Raw genomic sequence first — 21,264 nt, forward strand, 5'->3', positions numbered from 1 at the left:
CTCCTGGAAAAAAAGGACATGATTGTAAGGTGGTCTTAACAACAGGTAGTCACAGCAAAGTAGTCATAACAGCAGGTAGTCATAACAACCCTTTTGAAACAAAGGTAGGGTTACAAGATGGTTGTTAATGTTTTGAAACAAAGACGTGGTTGCCATTCCTGGAACAGGCAGTACAGAACCATGTGTAGTTCAGGTTATAGGTGGACATAGCCCAGTCCTTGAGAAATGTAACATGAATTGCTAAACAGTCTTATTAAAAAAAAACACAGAGTCTGATATTGGGGTGAAAGCTGAAAGATCAGAGAAACAGAACAAGCCACAGCCAACCTCACCTCGCCAACTCCTGAGCCGATCCTGTTTCCATGAATCCTCAGACTGAAAGCCTCTGAGTTCTCAACCCTGAGGGTCTCAGTTGAACTGCTGCTAAATTTCTGTCTCCTCACACCTTACATACTGTTCTTCACCCAGCCATGTCACTTCCAGGGATTAAAGGTTTGTACCACCACTGCCTGACTGTTCCCAGTGTGGCCTTGAACTCACAGAGATCCAGATCTGCCTCCCAAGTGATAGGATTAAGGGTTTGTGCCACCACCGTCTGACCTCTATGTCTAATCTAGTGGCTGGCTCTGACCTCTGATCTCCAGATAAGTTTCTTAGGGTACACAGTATATCACCACAAGAAACAGAGGTTTAATCATGAGTAGGAAGGAGCCTAGTTTGTCTTTACTATGTCTTTCAAGCCGAAGATGGAGGAAGGATGGTTCTTCACATATCTACCATGAATAATGGGAATTGATGCTATAACCACTTCATTGATTCAGTAGTAAAAAGTCTGCGGTGGATTTAAAAACCCAGTTTCTTTGATTGACTTTCTTTGGTGCTGGGGTTGGTGTTATGTGGGGGAGGGGCCAGAGGACAGTGCAGAAGTCTGTCCTCACTCTACCATGGGTTCTGGGGTTTGAACTCAGGCTGTCAGACTTGGCGGCAACCCTTCCTGCTGGGCCATCTTGCTGACCCATACCTTATCATTTCTTCCCCTTTTCATGCTCCGTCCTTTCTTTCCATCATCCTGGTTGACTTTCTCGTTGCCCTCTGGGCTGTTGTGGTAGAGACTGTAATTGACCTGTGTTGTTCCCTGTTAAAAAGGGCCTTCTGGGGCATAAGTGTGATTTTAATCTTTCTTGCCTTAAAATTCCCCATTGCTCTCTTGTGGCTGAGGGAATGGTCTCAAGCTCTTCAGGGACTTTATAAAATGCTTTGTTCTCTTTGAAAAGAGGAGAACAGTTGCAGAGGGAGAAATGTCCATTTCCTCAGGTGGCAATGTCTCATTTCTCCACAGATGACTAGAAATGCTTTAGTTAATGGGGAAATGGAAAAGGATAAAAATGTTTTGTTTGCTTTGTCCCCACCCGCACCCCACCTGTACCCCTCCCGTACCCCACCCGCACCCCTCCCGCACCCCTCCTGTACCCCCACCCCACCTGCACCCCTCCTGTACCCCCACCCCACCTGCACCCCTCCTGTACCCCCACCCCACCTGCACCCCTCCTGTACCCCGCCCGCACCCACCCGCACCCCACCCGCACCCCACCTGCACCCCTCCTGTACCCCTCCTGTACCCCCACCCCACCTGCACCCCTCCTGTACCCCCACCCCACCTGCACCCCTCCTGTACCCGCATCCCACTCGCACCCCTCCTGTACCCCCAGTACTGAGAATTGAATGCATCTCTTTGCTCATGCTGCCTAAACAATGCCTCTCTATTTACCTTGTGTTTGTTTGAGACAGGGTTTCATGTAGCTCAGGCTAGCTTCAAACTCATCATGTAGCTGAGGCTAGCATTGTACTCCTGATCCTTGTGCCTTCACTTCCTGAGTGCTGCACCATTGTGCCCGATGTCTGTGGTGCTGGGGATCAAACCCCGCTTTGTGACGGTAGGCACTCTACATCCTGAGCTCTGTTTACCTTCGTCCATCATCCTGTTCTTACTCACAGCTAGTAAGCACTCTCCTCTGGACTCACTCACTGTTCATGGAATTCAATGTGCTGTGTGGTTCTAGGCACTCACTGCCTGTGAGGAGACAGCTGTGTATCTTAGGAACAGGGATATTTAAACACCACCTCCTGGCAGCCAGCGATGAGGCTGCTCCCTGTGGCCAGAGTTTGGCACTCACTCTAGCTTGCCATGCAAGATAGGTACTAATCCAAAAACGCTCTCACATACAGAGGTGCAGATGTTGTTGGCATTCGGAAACGAGTTCAGGGTGTGTACCACTGTGGTAAGAGCTGAGGGAACGGCAGGCAGGCAGAGAGAGCATGGGTAGTGCATGTTGTTCTATCCTGACTAGAGCTTGAAATCCAAGGGTGCTCTCAGACCTTCAGGAAGTGGGATTCGGGAAGCGGGAGTGGGGGAAACCGGAGGGGAGAGAGGTGACGTCACTTCAGCCCTGCTGTTCTTGCTTGCCCACCTTTAGAGCTCTGGCTGATGGTGTGACCTCCATCCAGCAAGTGTTTCCCGGGAGGAGGATGTGTAATAGGATTGTGTGATAGGATAGTCCATCGGGGAAGGAAGAACAACAATATTCTCCCTCCCATCTCCAGCTTCCGTTTCCTTGGAGAAAGGTGTGCCCTGTGGTGTACTAACTCCTTAGCTTTCCAGGTTGTGCATGGCCTGGCTTCGGGTGTGCTCTTGTAGCTCAGAGGCAAGAGAGTCAGTAGTCAAGGGGAGAGTGGAGGCATGCAGTGTGAGTTAGGACTTGAGGGGCTGCAGACTGCCCATGCACTGGTAAGACCCTGTGTATTTGGTTAGCCACTGATGCTGGGATGAAGAAAACGGCATGGCCAGGCGTATGTGAGGTGCTACCTGGTGTGTATACATTCCACCTTTAACAAATGTACACACAGACACACACCCACGTGTTTGCGCATAGAAAAAAAGGATGCTGCTGTTTCTTGGTGGTGAGATCCATTCAGTTTTTACTTTATTTGTAGTCATCCTTAAAAAAGAAAAGATTTAAGGTCCTGAGTTCAATTCCCAGCACCCACGTGGTAACTGTAGTCCCATGAGATCCAGTGCCCTCTTCTGGTGTGCAGATGTACACGCAGACAAAACACCCATACACATAAATAAAGTAAGGTCTTCTGGAAGAGTGCCCAGTCTAAGAAAGAGTCATAGACAGCCCCTGTTCCCACCATTAGAAGCCCCACAGGAACACCAAGGTAGACAGCCATAACGCTCATGCAGAGTGCCTAGGTCAGTCCCAGGCAGGCTCCCTGGATGTCGGTTCAGTCTCGGAGCCTCTGTGGGCCCAGGTTAGTTGATGCTGTGGATTTTCTTGTGGTGTCCTTGACTCCTCTGCCTCCTACAATCCTTCCTCCCCGTCTTCCACAGGATTCGCCAAGGAGGTCCACCTAGTGTTTGACTGTGGGTCTCTGCATCCCTAGTTTTATTTTATTAATTTTTTAGGCCAGTGTCTAGTTTTATTTCTGTTACTATGACTAAATACCCTGACCAAAAAAACAAACAACAACAACAAGACCAAACAGCAGAGGGGAGGCCAGAATGCCAACACCCAGCACTCGGGAGGCAGAAGCAGGCGGATCTGTGAGTTCCAGACCAGCCATTTTGCCTCCACAGCAAAAATTTCATAATAGTGATAATATTGTAATACTGATATAACACATTATGTTCTCAGTGCAAACATTCACCTTTTCTAGCCCACAGTAATAAATGTGTTAACCGAAGAACAGCTAGGTTTGTCTGTTTTGGCAAACCATACCTGACCCAAGAGATGTTGTCTCCTAAGTAAGTACTTTATCTGACTGGGATAGAGGCTCTTGCTTTTCCTCTGTCCTTCTTTGAGTCTTGTTTTGTTTGTTTGTTTGTTTTTTTCGAGACAGTTTCTCTGTGTAGCTTTGGAGCCTTTCCTGGAACTCACTCTGTAGACCAGGCTGGCCTCGAACTCACAGAGATCTGCCTGCCTCTGCCTCCCAAGTGCCTGGATTAAAGGCGTGCACCACCACTGCCCTTCTTATTTATTTGTCTTTTAAGTAAAGAACTACAGATGTTTTTATTTGCAGATGACAACAACCTGCACATAAACCACCACAAAGACTACACCAGAATACTCTTGAAACTATAATTTCAGAAAGCCACAGAATATATAATCAGCATACAGAAGTCAACATCTGTTTTATAGTACTGGCTAAGAAAAAACAATAACATTCACAACATGTACATTAAAATGAGATAAACACATGGCCGGGCGGTGGTGGCGCACGCCTTTAATCCCAGCACTCGGGAGGCAGAGCCAGGCGGATCTCTGTGAGTTCGAGGCCAGCCTGGGCTACCAAGTGAGCTCCAGGAAAGGCGCAAAGCTACACAGAGAAACCCTGTCTCGAAAAAACCAAAAAAAAAAAAAAAAATGAGATAAACACAAAACTAGCCAGCCAAGGAACCAAATGTGTAACAGAACATGGTAATCTCTTGTCATTGCTTTTCCTCTGAGTCCCTAATCCTCTTCCCTTTATTGTCTTATTTCAACAGAGTTAACATGGCCGGAGCCGAGGAAGCGGTCGACGGAGGTGGTGACAAGCGTCCTCCCTTTGCTGGTGGGAAGTCTGTGCTGTGCTTCGGGCAGGTGACTAGTTGCTTCATCTGTCTAGAAGGAGATTAAATGAGGAAAGCTGGGATGAAATGATCCCGGGTGGGGTGCTCATTGTGTGCCTTTCTCCCTTCCAGTCAGAAGTCCACCATCTTTTTTTGTTTTTGAGACAGGGTTTCTCTGTGTAATTTTGGTGCCTCTCCTGGATCTCGCTCTGTAGACCAGGCTGACCTCGAACTGACAGAGATCCGCCTGCCTCTGCCTCCCGAGTGCTGGGATTAAAGGCATACGCCACCACCTCTCGGCGGTATTTCATCATCTTTGCTCTTTTGTGTTGTAGCACTGAGGATTGAACTTGGAGCTCTACCACTGAGCTGTCCTATCCCCAGCGAGGTTTAGTACTTTGTCTTTTTGTTCCAAGGTCTTTAGTAACTAAGTGGATTTGTGAACTTGGCAGTAAAGACTAATAGGAGGCCAGAGAGGTGGCTGGGCAGGTGGCACCTGTCGCCGAGCCTGACGACCTGAGGTCGATCCCTGGGATCCACATGGCGGACGGAGAACTGACTTCTGCATCTGTCCTCCGAGCCCACGGGCACACTGTGCTCCTGTGTACAATTTTAGAAATGGAATACAAATGTAGAAACTCAGTACAAGGGATTCATAAGCTGTAAAATGGTACCCCACTTGACTGTATCGTGTAGAGTGTAGTACATGCCCGCGAAGCCTCTCGCTGTGTAGACACTGCATGGAAGAACCGGCTTTGTCTTCCCAAAGGACACAGCACAAGGGAGCAAAGCCCCAAGAGCAACCATCCTGTGTGTGTCTGCCTGCGGGACGGGCATCGTAAGAGCGCGGTGTTCCTTCTGCCAGCTTGGGGAGTGTGAATTTCAGGCTCTGAGCGGGGAAAGTTGGGTTTCCTGTCTCCACTTCAGAGGGCGGGAGCTCCCTCCGTGGGAGAGCTTGCTTATTAGCTGGGTGAGGCCTTGGGTTCTATCCCTTGCTCCACAAAGCAAAAACGAACCCCAATTTAGCTTGAAAAGTTTAAGAAGGATAGCAGCAATACTTTAAAGCAATATTTTTATATTAATTTTTTGTTTTTGGTTTTTGAGACAGGGTCTCTCTACACAGCCCTGTCTTAGAACTCACTGTGTAGACCAGGCTGGCCTCGAACTCACAGAGATCCACCTGCCTCTGCCTCCCAAGTACTAGGATTAAAAGGGTGTGCCGCCACCACCAGCTTAATTCTTTTTTATTCTTACAATGTATTTTGATCATGTCTTCTTCCAGCTCCTCCCTACCCACCCAACTTCATGCTTTTTCTCTCTGTCTCAAAACAAAACAAAACAAATCCCTCCAAACAGGAAAAAACAAAAAAAACCCAAAATTAAAACAAACAAACCCCCAGTAAGACAAAAAAATGCCCCCCCAAAAACCCCAAACAACAAACAAACAAACTCAAGAGGCCACAAACAACCCCATGGAGTTCCTTTTATCTTGGTCAACTACTCCCGAGCATGGGGCCTCCCACGCCGCAGGTATCAGTTGCAAATGGCTCTTGGCTAGGGTGGGAGTTGTATCGACTTCCCATCTTATGCTGGGGTTTTGTGTGGCCTGAACCTGGGCACGTCTTGTGTGTGTTGCTACAGCCTCTGTGAGTTCATGTGTGCATCAGTCATGTGTCTTGGAGTCACCTCCAGCTCTTACATTCTTTCTGCCTCCACTGCATAATCCCTGAGCCTTGAGGGGAGGGAGGGCTTTAATGGAGACATTCCATCTAGGGCTGAGGACGCCAGAGTACTCTTCCGCTCTGCACACTGTCTAGTGTGTCTCTGATGAGGGTTGAGTGAGGCACGGATCTAGGGTACAGCAGCATGTCATTAGGAATCATCTGATTGCTATGTTCCTTTGCAGAATAATAGTAATAGGTTTTCCCCTAGGCCCATGACCTATCCAGTCTCAGGTTCATGGCCATTTAAAAGCATCCACCACCACCACCCCACCACCCTATCCCCCAGACAGGGTTTCTTTGTATAGCTCTGGCTGTCCTGGAACTTGCTCTGTAGGCCAGGCTTGCCTCGAACTCACAGAGTTCCATCTGCCTTTTCCTCTTGAGTGCTGGGGTTAAAGGTGTGCGCCATCACTGCCCAGCTTAAAGCAATTTTTAATGAGTGCATAAAGTTATGCCTTTTTATAGGCTACCATGCGATGTTTGATACATGTATGCATGATATGTGTAAAACTTTCCCCTGGGCTGAGATGGGACCTAGAGCCTCAGGCCTGCTGGGCAGGTGCTCTCATCTACCGTTGGCTCTACTCACTATTCCAGAGTGTGGAGAGGTGGTGCGTCTGAAAACTCAGGGAGGGATTGGCTGTGGGGGATCGGCGCAGATATCGACTAGATTTCCCTTATGGATTGTAGAACCAGTACACAGCAGAAGAGTACCAGGCTATCCAGAGGGCTCTGAGGCAGAGGCTGGGCCCGGAGTACATCAGCAGCCGCATGGCTGGAGGAGGCCAGAAGGTAAGCTGAGTCTTGGGCACGTATCTAGCAGTCAGCATAGAAATCCTGCCTTTTGGTTTCACTAGAGTCCATGGATTCAGAGGTCCTTGTTCCCTGGTACTAGATCCTTCCCTGTGCCTCTGGAAGGAGTGGGTCCCAGACTTCTCTGTCATCCGCATTGTTTTGAGATGGCTATAAATTCCATGTTGAGATGTTTACGTCATCTTTAAAAATGTTCCCTTTACCACTTGCTTCTAATTTCATTTCTTTCACTCATTAATTCATTCATTTATTTGTTTATTTAGGTTTTTCAAGACAGGGTTTCTCTGTGTAGCTCTGGCTGTCCTGGAACTTGCTCTGTAGACCAGGCTGGCCTCGAATTCACAGAAATCCGCCTGCCTCTGCCTCCCGAGTGCTGGGATTAAAGGCGTGTGCCACCACCACCTGGCCTTAATAGCTTTTTCTTGAAAATTTATTTTTTAGGTGTGTTATATTGAAGGTCATCGGGTAATTAACCTGGCCAATGAGATGTTTGGTTACAATGGCTGGGCACACTCCATCACCCAGCAGAATGTGGGTATGTTCTCTGTGTGTGCTGACCGCTTTATGTTCCTTATTTCGTAACTGTTTTATTCCTGCTTCAAGAGTTTAGTGAGTCAGGATATGGGTAGGTGGGTTGGATTGCCAGCCAAGGAAAGTGGGTAAGGTGCAGGATCAGTATCCTTCCAACTGGTTCTCTTTCCCATTCCTAGATTTTGTTGATCTCAACAATGGCAAATTCTACGTGGGAGTCTGTGCATTTGTAAGGGTGCAGTTAAAGGTGAGGGGTGGGGTGCCACTGCTGCCTGGGAGGACCGAGGAGACAGTGTGAGCAGGGAGGGAGTCTTGAGTGTAGACCTGGAGTGTGCCCTAGCTAGGGTGCCTAGGATGGCAGTATTCAAATATCCTTGCTTTCCTGCCCCTCAAAAGCATGTTGAAAGGATGTGTCTTACTCATTTTAAGCTGATACACAAAAGTTTGGCCACATAAATACAAAAGGATTGTGTGTGTGTGTGTGTGTGTGTGTGTGTGTGTGTGTGTGTGTAACTTGACAGTCGAAAATCTTTTTATAATGTAACAAAAACTTAAGTGCCATAGGGGATTAAATGCTATCATTTATTTGAACCAATGCTGTGTCCCATACCCCTTACCTCAGTTTAGATCAGTGGTTCTTATTCTGTGAGTATTATTGCCCCCTTTTACAGGGGTCACCTAAGACAAGCTGCATATCAGATTAATTCACAACAGTAGCAAAATCACAGTTATGAAGTAGCAGTGAAATAGTGTTATTGTCGGGGGTGACCACAACATGAGGAGCTGTACTAAAGGGCCACAGCGTTAGGAAGGTTGAGAACCACTGCTCCAGACATCTCATTATGTAGGCCCCTGGGTGCCCGAGGCTGTCTTCCTTGCTCTGCCTCTGCATGCTGAGGTGACAGGCCTGTGCTCCCACTAGCTTTAGGAGAATCTCAGTGTGTAGCCTAGGTTATGCTCACACTGACTGGCCTCTTGCCGGCTGGGTCCTGGGATTCCAGGGCTGTGTTGCCATGTCCTGCTAAGCTGCCCTTTTCTCAGAAGTTTCATTGTCCTTTTTTGTCTGAACTCGTACCTCCTGCTGCTTTTGTCCTAATGTATTTGTGACTGAAGTTTCATGTATAACTCCATTGTACTTATACACGTGTGTGTGTGTGTGTGTGTGTGTGTGTGTGTGTGTGTGTGAAAATAAATTGTTTTTTTGTCAATTTCTATTGACCCTGTAGCTTTAAATATTAAATATTCAGCACTGACCACCGGCATGTTTCCAGGCAGATCTGCTCCAGACAGCACTTCTAGAAATTGCTATCTTAAGTTCTGTGCTGTGTCCTCTTCAGCAGGGTCCTGGCTCCACAGCCTGAGGGTGGGCTGGGCGGGGGGTGGTTTTTCTTTTTTTAAATGCTGTTGCTCAGGGAGGCGGACTACAGCTTCCATGTTAAAGCTCTAGCAACATCCCTTCCTCCCTCAGGATGGTTCCTATCATGAGGACGTGGGTTATGGAGTTAGTGAGGGCCTCAGGTCAAAGGCCTTGTCGCTGGAGAAGGCCCGGAAGGAGGCTGTGACGGACGGGCTGAAACGGGCACTAAGGTATGAAAGGAGCTGGGGTCCGGCCAACTGGTTTCAGTTCATATTTCAGAGGAAGTGCCCATTCCCTTGGGTCCGAAATCTAAATAACATGAAAAGATGAGTCTCATTTTACCCTGATCCCACAATTCCTTGCTGCGTTTGTACTTTCCAGTGAACACATGGCTGAATGCAGACTACACTCTTCTCAGTGTCTCCCTCTCCTCCCTGGAAGGGCCCAGAGGTGCTGACAGCCTTTCAGTTCTCACAGCAAATGTCCGAATATACCAACTCAGAGAGCTTTAGGCTGCCTGAGCTCAGAGGGTGCAGTCAGGATTGACTGCCCTTATTGCTGTGGGTCTGGGGCAAGGGCGTGCATCATGGCGGAGAAGTTAAACAAACAACAAACAAACAAACAAACATATAGGAAACGAACCCAGTGATCTGTAGTCCTGGAGGGCAAGTCCCAGTGACCTAAAACCTCCCGCTGGCCGCCAGCCCCTGTGCCATCAGTTCTGTCCATTCCCATTCCCCAGAGGGCTGGCTTGTAGCAGGTGAGTTTTCGGGGAGGGCTTCGTGGCACTGGAGCTCCCCTTAGAGATTTGGGTCAGGTCACTGCTGTGCTCTCAGAAGCCAGTGGGATGCAGGAACGGGACATGTCCCATTGCCACTTACTGAGTGAAGACGGGTCATTTCCTCCCGTAGCTGCAGCTTTGTGATGCTGCGACTGTGAACTGTGTGCTTTTTTGTCACTGTAGGAGTTTTGGTAATGCACTTGGAAACTGCATTCTGGACAAAGACTACCTGAGGTCACTAAATAAGCTTCCACGACAGGTATGTTAGTAGTCGGAGTGGGGTGACACAGCCCGCAGCTTCTCGGGTATGTCCTTGAGGGTAGTAGCAGGAGAAGTGAGGACTCGGCCTTTGGCAGCATCTGGAATGGTTATCTCCGATCTGGAAGGTTAATGCTATGCTAGCAGATGCGGCCTGGCCAGGTTTACAGTTCCCCTCGTGTACCAGAGAGCCATGCTGGGAGTAGTCCCCTCAGAACCAGTGCAGAGCTTTCTCATTGTTGCTGGTCCCTATACATGTTCAAACTAGCTGTCTTTCTGCCCTTAGCGCTGGTGGCTGTGAGGTGCACACCTCCTCTGTCTCTGCCGTCTGTGGGATCTCAGCACCAGCTTCAGGAGTGTGCCGTGCAGTAGACGTGACTCGAGTTGCGTCAGCTGGGCTTAAGTTGGTGTCTCCCTGGTAGACTCGTTGCCTTCTGTCTCCATGAGAGCCTTGTCAGGTCCTGTCCCGTTCTCTCAGCACAGGCCCCAGTGCAATGTCAGTTGGCTTCTGACAAGACTCCATACCTGCTGTGTGTGTGTGTGTGTGTGTGTGTGTGTGTGTGTGTGTGTGTGTGTGTGTGTGCGCGCGCGCGCGCGCGCGTGTCAGTCTCCTAGGAGCATACACTGTGCTTATCTATCCACCTCTTGCCTGTTGTATCGCTGCTGTGGACATGGATGTGTACATTTTTCGAACAGCATCTTTCATTTTTGTGATGGTGCAGACCTGCAGGTTTGAGTGCTGACTCGTGTGTTTCCCATTTTGTTTCTTTGGAGAACTCTCCAGGCTGACACTCACGGCAGCCCCCACTGTTCAGCCTCGCTCTTCTGTTATTCTGGTAGAGTCCACGCGCTCCTGACATCAGCCTTGTGTTTCAAAAGCTCGTTAGCCATTTGGGGATCATTTGAGAGGGTGAAGTCCATTGCCATTTTTAATGGGTTATTTGGTATTTTTGCTGTTGAATTATGGTAATTCTTAAAATATTTTATTTTTTAGTTTTTTGAGGTGGTGTTTCTCTGTGTCTCCCTGGCTGTCCTGGAACTTGCTCTATATACCAGGTTAGCCTCAAACTCAGCTCTGCCTGCCTCTGCTTTTCAAGTGCTGGGATTAAAGGCTTACACTACCACTGCCCAGTGCTTTTGATGTCTTTTTTTCTTTTTTTTTTTAATGATTTATTTTTATTTCATGTACATTGGAATTTTGTCTACATGAGGCTGTTGCATCTGTTGAAACTGGAGTTACAGACAGTTGTGAGCCACCATGTAGTTGCTGGGAATTGAACCCAGGACCTCAGGAAGAGCAGCCAGTGGTCCTAACCCCTGAGCCATCTCTCCAGCCCCACTTTTGTGTCTTATCAAGAGATCCTCACCATAGCCAGTGCTGTGAAACATTTTTTCTGGGTTTGGAGTCCTCCACTTGGGACTTTAGTTATGTTGAGCTGGTTCTTGTGAAAAGTAAAGGATGTTTACCAACTCTCATCCCTTGGCCTGGGGAGCTCAGCTTTCTCAGCAGTGTTTGTTGACTGCCCTTTCCCCAGGGGAGCGTACGTGTTCATGTGTCTGTGTGTGTGCTTATGGAGGCCAGAGGTGGATGCTGGCTGTCTTTCTCAGTTGCTCCACCTTCTGTTTTGAGACAGGGTCTCTCACTGAGCCTGAAGCTCATTAGTTAGGCTACACTGGTTGGCCACTGAGCCCAAGGCATCCTTCAGGATTGGGATTACAGGCATTTGTTGCCCTCCCAACTTTTATATGGATGCTGAGGATCAAACTCGGGTCCTTGTAGGTATCATATAGTGGGATATGGTTTTTGTAATCCATCTGTCAAATCTTTTGTCTTTTTAAAAATTTTATTATTTTTAGTTGTGTGTGTGCATGTGTGTGTGTGAGCACACACACACATAAATGCAGGTGCCCATGGTGAACAACGAAATTGGATTTCCCTTGAGCTGAAGTTACAGGCCTCTGAAAGAGCAGCATGTGCTTAGCCATCTCATTAACTCCCAATCTGTGGGGTTTTTTTTTTTTTCAAACTAAGATTTAATCCACTTACATTTAAAATAATTACTGATAGGATGGTTACTGCTTGCATTTTGCTGATTTTCTGCATATTTTTGTTCTTGGTAGTTTCCATTGCAGTTGCATAAACCATCTTTTTTTTTCCCCCCGGAGACAGGGTTTCTCTGTGATCCAGTTCTGGCTCTCTTGGATCTCACTCTGTAGCCCAGGCTGGCCTCCAACTCAAAGAGATCCACCTGCCTCTGCCTCCTGAGTGCTGGGATTAAAAGCATGGGACACCACCTCCCTGCACATTCAATTTTTCTACCTCTTTCTCTTACCAGCTCCCTCTTGAAGTGGATTTAACTAAAGCAAAGAGAGAAGATTTTGAACCATCTGTGGAACAGGCAAGATATAACAGCTGCCGACAGAAGGAAGCACCGGGACCCCCAAGAGCACAAGAAGCAACTTCCCCTTGCAGACCAAGCCACCCACGCGACTCAGACCTTAGGCTGCAGGGGGCTAAGGACTGCAGCAGCTCCTGGTACTGGACTCAGGTTCCCTCCCTTTCCTCTGCCGCTCCTTCTAGTGTGGCTTTGGCCGCTTCCACTCCTGCCTCTGAGACCAGCAGTGGTTGTTTGTGTGCTTCCTCAAGCCGGGTCCATTGTGGTTACCTTGGTTTGCAGCAGCAGCAGCAGCAGTCTGGCCGCCACCGTGGAGAGGGATGCTGTTCACCAGCGGAAGCTCCGGAAGCTCCGGCAGAGGCAGCTGCAGCAGCAGTTCCGGCAGCAGATGGGGTTGCCCCTGCCGGGCCACACACCTGCCGCAGAGGTGGAAGCTGAGTGTCAGGGTGTGTGAGGGGGAGACTGTGACTCTTTCCAGGCCGTGCCTTGCTAGGGCTTCTCTAAGTGCCACGTAGGACAGATGACCCCACGGAATTAGGATGGCAAAGTCTGCCCTGCTCCTTCCCAGTTCCAAAGATAAGGGGCTGTTTAGGGAAGTCAGTGGGCTGTGATCGACATGTTATGTCTGCAGCACCTGGGAGGCAGAGGCAGGCCTGGACTACATAGTGAGACCACCACCCTCCCCATCTTCTGGAATTTGAAATTTCGAGTCAAGAGTCCCTTTGTCTCTGCATTAGGAAACTTGACTCTTGGATAGCTTTTGATTATAAGGCAAAGCTAGAAGGTAACTGGAGCTTTTAGCAGATTTTTTACCCAGGAGTTTAAATTAAATTCACAGAATTAGATGTTTCTGCTGTTGTGCAGACATTTGTTAAGGACTTTCCCGGTCCGGGGAGCATTTGCCCATTTTCTCTGTATAGTGAAGGTGCAGGAGACAGATTATATGCTGGGTTTATTCTCACCCCTCAGCACATTACCAACATTAATGTAGGAAAAAGCAAACCAAAACATTCATCATTCTGGGCACATCCTGAGTAATGAGTTGGCCTAAAAGTTTGGCTTCTGGCCATGCCAGGAGCTTGAAGGGCAAGGATGGAATCCAGGATGCACTGCCCTGTCCCAGAACCACTGGGCTGCAAGGCTCCTACCAACTCTAGGGGCCTTTGCTGTTGTCGGGGAAATGGGTTAGGGCGGTTGCTCAAGGTAGAGTGCTCGCCTAGTGTCCGAGTTCCATTCCCAGATCTGGTATGGTGGTGGCACACTGCTGTTATCCCAGGAGGGTCAGATACTCAAGGTCATCTTGGTTGTATAGGGAATTCAAGGCCTGCCTGGGCTACATGAGAGACCCCGTCTCCCACAGACAAAACACAGAAAACACACGTGGTTCTCCCCCACTCTAGTGAGACATAGACGACATACAGAGTTGGAGGTAGGCCTGGGAGTCAGGGCCCTGAACCCTAAAGGTATGCTCTGGGCAAGAGGGGAATAGACGTCATCCCAGAGTTGGCAAGTTACGTGACCTCTGGCTTGTCCTTGTCTCCTGTGCAAACCAGCTGTGCCTCCAGCCCCTCCTCCGGAACACAGTACCCCCCAATCTGCTGCCTCAGAACTCCTCAGGGAGAGAGCCGCCTGCCCAGGTAAGTGACGTGAGAATTAACCAGTAAATACTTACGAGGGTGTGTAATTTACTGTGCTGTGTACCTTTTGGCAGATACAGAATTCATGTTTTCCTGGGAGGGTTGGGTGCAGTACTGGGATTGAACCTGTGCCCCTGCAGCCCTAGGCAGGTGCTCACCGTTGAGCTATAGCCCCAGCTCATAGATTTCATCTTGTAATCAGTTCTCTCCTACCGTGTGGGTCCTGGGTCTTGAACTCAGGTTGTTAGATTAGGTGGCAAGTGACTTTACCTGACTAGCCATCTTTCTGGCCCTCATCTGATTTTTAGTGTTGTCAAGTTTTATAAAAATGGAAAGAGGTCCCCAAATTGACTAATGGGGGCTCTGATACATGTTCCTCTACTCTCCAACCAAAAGAAAGATTCAGGGTGTTTGTTGGAATGAAAAACATTTGCAAACTTATCAGAAGGAACTCAAAAGCATGATTTTTTTTCTTTTTCTTTCTTAACCGAGACAGGGTCTTACTGTCTGTGGTGGAACTGCTGGCTGCCATGTGCACCATCACACCTGTCAAACCATGGAAGCTATTGTAAACAATACTGTGGTTCTCTTCTGTAGCTAACCCTGAAGACAACCTTGAAATGTGGGACCTGACTCCAGATTTAGAGGACATCATTAAGCCCTTGTCTAGATCAGAACCACCCCAAACCTCTGCCACCGGAGCCCTTAACAACCAGGAGGTGATCCAGGATGGCGTCCTTTGCCACCAGATGCCACCAGAAAAACCTGGAGCCGGGCACCTGCAGACCAGCAGCACTCACCAGCATGTACTAGGTAGCAGAGATGTGTGAAGAACAAAATTTATGGGTTTGCTGAATTCTATAAAATTTGAAGCAAGGGTGCTAGTTCAGTTTAAGAAGTTGAATTAGGGGGACGGGAAAGATGGCTCAGCAGTTAACAGTGCTTACTACTCTTGCAAAGGACCTGGATTTAGCTCCCAGCACACATGTATTGGCTCACAATGGTCTATAACTCCAGTTCCAAGGGGGATTGGATACCCCGTCTGGACTCTAGACATCAGACATGCAAGTGGTGCATAGACATACATGCAGGCAATATATCCACCAAAAAAAATTGTTGGGATAAATGGGACACGGTGGCAACATGCCTGTAATCCCAGCCTTCAGGAGGCTGAAGCAAAAGAATTTCTGTGAGGTATAGATGAATTCCATGGGCTGGATATTTAGCTCAATGGTAGAACCCTTGCCTAGTGTGTTGTAAGACCCTAGGTTCAATCAGGCCAGTTAGGACTACATATTAAGATCCTGTATCAAGCCGGTTCGTGGCCGTGTACGCCTTTAGTCCCAGCAGTTGAGGGGCAGAGCCAGGAGGGTCTCCATGAGTTCAAGGCTAGCCTGGTCTACAGAGCGAGATCCAGGACAGGCACCAAAACTACACAGAGAAACCCTGTCTTGAAAAAACCAAAAGAGCCGGGCGGTGGTGGCGCACGCCTTTAATCCCAGCACTCGGGAGGCAGAGCCAGGCGGATCTCTGTGAGTTCAAGGCCAGCCTGGGCTACCAAGTGAGTTCCAGGAAAGGCGCAAAGCTACACAGAGAAACCCTGTCTTGAAAAACAAAACAAAACAAAACAAAACAAAAAAAAAAAAAAAAGAAAAAACCAAAAGAAAAAAAAAATCCTGTATAAAAAAGAAAAAGGAAAAGCTAGATGGAATCCTGAGGCAGTGAGCAGTACAAAAGAGAGTATTTGAGCTTTCAGATCTTGATTTTATCTACTCTTTAGATCTAGAATGAGGCGTGTCCAACCTGAGACTCGGGATAGCTACAGATGTGGTCCAATACAAAGTTACAGACTTACTTAAAACATTCTTTTTTTGTGACTTGATTGAATGGCTCTTGAGCTCTGAACTTTGACTCTCGTGTTTTTTGTCACAATGTTGGTTGGGCACACTTGTAGGAAGCAAAGGCCTGACTGTATCCAGAGATCTGTCATAAGAATGATATCCAGTGGTCACTCATTCTGTGTGTTGTCTGAATGAGGGTCGTTAGCCAGTACAATCCAGTGATGATTAGCTACTGTTGAGTCAAGGCTGCTGCATTTTAACCATTTATCTTTTACAGGACACTCTGACTCTCATAGGAAGAGCCAGGACCTGAAGAAAAGGAAACTTGATCCATCCTGAAGCTGGAATCTGTCATGAAAGTTTGGAAAACTGCAGTTTGGTTACAAAATTGTTCCCAAGGCTTTATACCTTGTTTTATTCTGAACTCATTAGAGGACTTTAGAGCGTATTAATGGAGTACTTTAAAGAGGTCGTCATGCCATACCCTGTGATGGGAGGGAGGCCAACAGATAAGATGCCTTTCCTTTGGCTTTGCAAGTTTTTCAGAACTATTCACCCCCAAACTACTGTATTAAGAGATTTTTAGTTTTCAGGCTGCCTTCTGTTGTTTAGTGATAGAGCCCATCTAAGCACCAGCTTCATCGTCACCTACATAATTAATTATATGTGAGCTCATCTTTCCTTTGGCTTTGAGGTGTTAATGTTTTCCACTAAGTGCTAACCAGTAAGGCCATGGCGGTGTTTCAGGATCACACATGGATTCATTCATGTCAACAGAAGCCTCCCTTTATCCAGAGAGAAGTGCCAAGACGTACAGGGGGTGCTTAAGTGTCGGATTTAGGTCTTCTCCATTCTCGGCACTTACCATGTCCTGTGGTTGTATGTAGTTTGTATGCAGCAGGGAGGCCAGCGTGAATTCTTTTCAACTTTACATGATTAAATTTTAATAAAGACTACATCTCAAAAGTTGTAGCCTTTTTTGGCAAGGGTATTTGGCAGGGTGGGGGGTTTCAATGTGTAACAGCCCTGGCTGTCCTGGAACTCACTTTGTAGACCAGGCTGGCCTCAAACTCAACAGAGATCCACCAGTGCTGGGATTAAGGCATGTGCTGCCACCTCCCCCACCCTCCCATTAGTGCATTTCGAGCCATCAAGTAAATTAACGTTTGAACATTAATACTGACAGACCTGTGGAACTTTACATTCATGGCTGTACTTGGCAAAGGCAAAACTTACATCTACGGTGGGATTATTACACTACATGAAACAGTGCATAATTTTAAATGATTGTTTTCTTCTGGCTGAAATCTTTGCATGAAAACATGGGTTGTGGGAGGAGCCACTGCATAATTTCTCATTTAAAGAAAGATTATGGCATCATAATCCAGGTCTGAAGACCAGTATTTTTTCCCCAAGCAATGAAAGGATGATCTAAGGAATAGGTGTTTTGTTCATTTTACTTTGTGTTTTCCATGCATGTATGTACATGCACATGTATTTGTAGTATCCACGGAGAGTAGAAGAGGGTGTTACATTCCCTGGAACTGGTATTACTGATGGTTGTGGGCCGCCATGTGGGTGCTGGGAATTGAACTTGGGTCCTTTGCAGAAGTAGTACACTCTTAACTGCTGAGTCCTCTCTCCAGCCCCAGGAATATGCTGTGGATATGGCTTTATAAACGCTGATTGGCCAGTAGCCAGGCAGGAAGTATAGGCGGGACAAGCAGAGAAGAGAATTCTGGGAAGTGGAAGGCTGAGTCAGGAGGCGCTGTCAGCCGCCGCCATGAAAAGGAAGATGTATGGTACCGGTAAGCCACAAGCCATGTGGCAAAGTATAGATGAATAGAAATGGGTTAATTTAAGATATAAGAACAGTTAACAAGAAGCCTGAGCCATTAGGCCAAACAGTTTAAATAATATGAGCGTTTGTGTTTATTTTACAAATGGGCTGTCCAACTGCCGGGGCTTGGCGGGCCTGGAGAGAAAACTCTCTAGCTACAAATGGCGCCCAACGTGGAGCAAGAGTTTCCATCTAAAACCTGACAAAAAAAGATTCTGAAACGGAGCTAAAAACAGCTTCCTAGTTGTCTCTCAAATTAGCGGCAGTCTGCCGGTTTGAGCTACTATGGCAGGTTCCTGGCGTGCACGTTTGACCAGCGGTGTGGCGGGAATGAGGCACATAACAAGTGGCACATAACGCTGTCTAGTGGATTTAGCCTTTACCAGTACAAAAGAAAAAAAGAAAAGCTGTTTCTGGGCTACATGCTGCTTTGATAGAGCTGCTTCTGATAGTTGATGGTACACATGGCTCCAGACCCAGAGCTGGCAGTAAACTGTACCACCGCCATGTTGGGAAGCTGAGGTGGGCGGCGCCAGCAGCCACAGCGGCCTTACCTGCAGTTTAAAACAATAGGTTCACAATAAGACAGATTGAGATGGAACAAGACTTTAAACGTTTTACAATGTGGGTAAAAATGTATGTAGGCTTGGAAGAGAGAGAGAAAAGATACTGCGCCCCCCTCCAGCACGAAGTAGTAAGAGAAGCTATGCCCAAATTCCCAAATATACCAAGCTGGCTTTGGAGATGGAATTGGCTCACTCCTTCTCTAAACCCAGGCACATTGCTGAAAGGAAAGGTTAAGAGATTTGCCACACCAACTCCAGTGTCATCCATGTGACATGAACAATTATGTCTATAATAGCGGACGGGAGATACGTGTCCCACGGGACTAAGCTCCCTGGAGGTTCCTGGCAGAGTGCCCGGGTTATGCTTCCTTCTCAAAGATGTATTTCACAGATCATGAACTCCCTGGGCTATGGGTTCTGTATAACTGCTTTTCTGATAATGTTCTAATTAAGCTATGAAGCACAGCCAAAATTAACGAATACTTGGGTTGTGAACTATGGAGGGAAAGGGGAAGCTGGACATGGATCTTAATCAGATATAGCAGAATGAGCTATTTCTTAAAGACCCCAAGCCACTAGATAAAGAAAGTATAATACTTCAGGCACTTCTAGGGAAAGAACACTCATCCACTAGGAATCCTTTAAGAATCCCAACTAAAGTGATTTATGGTAAAAAAAACGTTATCCCATAGGAGACAGATGATGGGCCCCTCTGTTGAGGAATTTCAGCATGGAAAACTTAAAGACTACAGCAGAACTCCTTCCCCTTACAGGTGTAAAAGTACAAGAGTCCATATTCCAGCAGGTAAAAAGGTTTTATATTAAAAGAGATATGTGGTGGAGAACTAAAGAAAAACTTAGAGAGGGTCTGCAGCATCCAAATTGGCTAAGTGGTCATGAGAACCAGAAAAGTAGGAGTGTATAATAAACTAGAAAGCTGCTGAGATAAGATAAGGGACACAGCTGCAACCACAAGAAGTCTACACAAGTCTAGGGACTGTACTGTTTAAAAAATACAGACTGCTCTTTGGGTCATAAAGTTCTTACGGGTGAAGGGATATGTCTAGTGCCGATTAATAATTGTGTGTTTACTGTTTTTTAAAGATGATGTAATTGAATTATTGCCAAGCTCTTGTTGTTCCTTGTATGACTTGATAGTTTCCTTTTCTGTATATAAACTACTGATTTGTAGAAGTAAAATTGCAGCAGATTCAAACCACTTCTGAGTGTGTTGTCTGTCTGTCATTCGCCGAATCCTTGCCTTCCTGACTACCCAAGCCCTGATTCTCCTATGGTCGTGGTACTCCTGGTAGGCCAGTTCGTGGCAGAGAATCTTGTGTCCCAAATCAGAAGAGCTCTCTGGTGTGGGACAGAGAAAAACCAATATTTTTATTTAAAACAGGTTGATTATGAATGCAATCTCTTTCTAAAGAAAAAAAGGGGGATATGATATAGATATGATACGATGAAAGGATAGATTAACGAACCTACTTTTAAAGAGCAACAACTTGTTTGAATTGTTTTATACTGGTATAGATTTTAGTTTATTGATATAAATTTAGGTTAATTTTGTTAAACTATATATATTTCTATTCTTGTTTGAGGTATTATGTTTATGTAATTCATTTATATTGTAATGGATAATTGGGAAATACAGATTAATAATTAGTCTTCTATGATAGTCAAACTTATAGTCATGTTGTTTTCTAGGTATGCAAGATATAATTCAATTAGGTAGGTAATCTTCAAACACTTCAAAGACCTACAGAATATGGCATTTAAAATGTTTTAAAAATTTAGACTTTCTGGACAATGAGACATGTCTGCTCCTGGTAGCATTGATTTACTTCAGAGAGGATGGGCATTGAAGACACTCCGTATGGAGTTTATCTTCTTCTTGACAAAAATAGCCATTTGGGCAAGAAACTGTTCTTGCCTGGACTGTTTGAAAAAAATGTATGTATTGACTGGACATGTAAGACCCATAGGAAGGTGATCACTGAACTTTGCTTGGCAAAATGGTACTTTGGGTTCCTGTTCCACAGAGGAAACTGCCAGACATTCTACAGGACAGAGAAAAATGACTGGGAGACTCTAGGCCTGTTGGCTGAAGACAGATGCCCCAACTTTACAAAGGAACATTAGGTGACTGTCTAGGCTGCCAGCTGTCTCTGTCTACTCTTGCAAGACTCCCAATAGTTGCTTGCGTCCTTGTCCCATTTCTCAGGTAATAGTATATCCTTCTGAGGTCTTTGATGTAGTTGAAGCTAGATAGTTACAATTTTCCTTAGTTATGATAAAAGATAAGTTAGATATAAAACCTTAGACTCACAATTATAGGATAGGATATCTTCTTTAATTTTGCCAAATACAAATAGACTAGATATTATAAACAGACTAGACAATGTAACTGTAATTTTTGCTTGATAATTGTTTTGTTATCTGTAATTTTACTATGTGAAAGTTAAAACCTTCCTTTTTGAAAAATAAAAAAAAAAAGGAGGAAGTGCTGTGGATATTGCTTTGTATACATAAAATGCTGATTGACCAGTAGCTAGGCAGGAAGTATAGGTGGGACAAGCAGAGAAGAGAATTCTGGGGAGTGGAAGGCTGAGTTGGAGAGACACTGCCAGCAGCCACCATGACAAGGAAGATGTAAGGTACTGGCAAGCCACAAGCCACGTGGCAAAGTATAGATGAATAGAAATGGGTTAATTTAAGATATAAGAACAGTTTAACAAGAAGCCTGAGCCATTAGGCCAAACAGTTTAAATAATATAAGCATCTGTGTGTTTATTTATAAGTGGGCTGTCTGCCGGGGCTTGGCGGGACACGGATAGAAAACTTTCTAGCTACAGGAATAGTTTTTTAAAGGAAACAACTACTCTTAACTGTACCACCCCCAGCAGTT

The 21,264-nt window shown here is 46.4% G+C and overlaps 1 protein-coding gene across 14 annotated transcripts in view; it reads left to right on the forward strand.

Annotated features, from left to right (window-relative positions):
* The window catches only part of Rad52 (RAD52 DNA repair protein), a 67,880-nt gene extending 48,308 nt beyond the window's left edge, over window positions 1-19,572 (forward strand). For 5 of the 14 annotated variants that reach the window (XM_076567799.1, XM_042273991.2, XM_042273992.2 and 2 more), the window contains exons 2-12: window positions 4,547-4,640; window positions 7,024-7,125; window positions 7,588-7,681; window positions 7,857-7,924; window positions 9,146-9,264; window positions 9,999-10,074; window positions 12,410-12,609; window positions 12,752-12,915; window positions 14,023-14,106; window positions 14,704-14,919; window positions 16,225-16,913. In XM_076567799.1, coding sequence (XP_076423914.1) covers window positions 4,554-4,640; window positions 7,024-7,125; window positions 7,588-7,681; window positions 7,857-7,924; window positions 9,146-9,264; window positions 9,999-10,074; window positions 12,410-12,609; window positions 12,752-12,915; window positions 14,023-14,106; window positions 14,704-14,919; window positions 16,225-16,286 — 1,272 coding nt within the window. In that variant the 5' untranslated portion in view covers window positions 4,547-4,553 and the 3' untranslated portion in view covers window positions 16,287-16,913. Of the gene's footprint in view, window positions 1-4,546; window positions 4,641-7,023; window positions 7,126-7,587; window positions 7,682-7,856; window positions 7,925-9,145; window positions 9,265-9,998; window positions 10,075-12,409; window positions 12,916-13,781; window positions 13,959-14,022; window positions 14,107-14,602; window positions 14,953-16,224 lie in introns of those variants that run through there. The other 9 variants (XM_042273998.2, XM_076567800.1, XM_006985876.4 and 6 more) reach the window with 8 other exon arrangements.
* The last annotated feature ends 1,692 nt before the right edge of the window (window positions 19,573-21,264 follow it).

Source organism: Peromyscus maniculatus, chromosome 3 (assembly GCF_049852395.1).
Source record: "Peromyscus maniculatus bairdii isolate BWxNUB_F1_BW_parent chromosome 3, HU_Pman_BW_mat_3.1, whole genome shotgun sequence".
Classification (NCBI taxonomy): domain Eukaryota; kingdom Metazoa; phylum Chordata; class Mammalia; order Rodentia; family Cricetidae; genus Peromyscus; species Peromyscus maniculatus.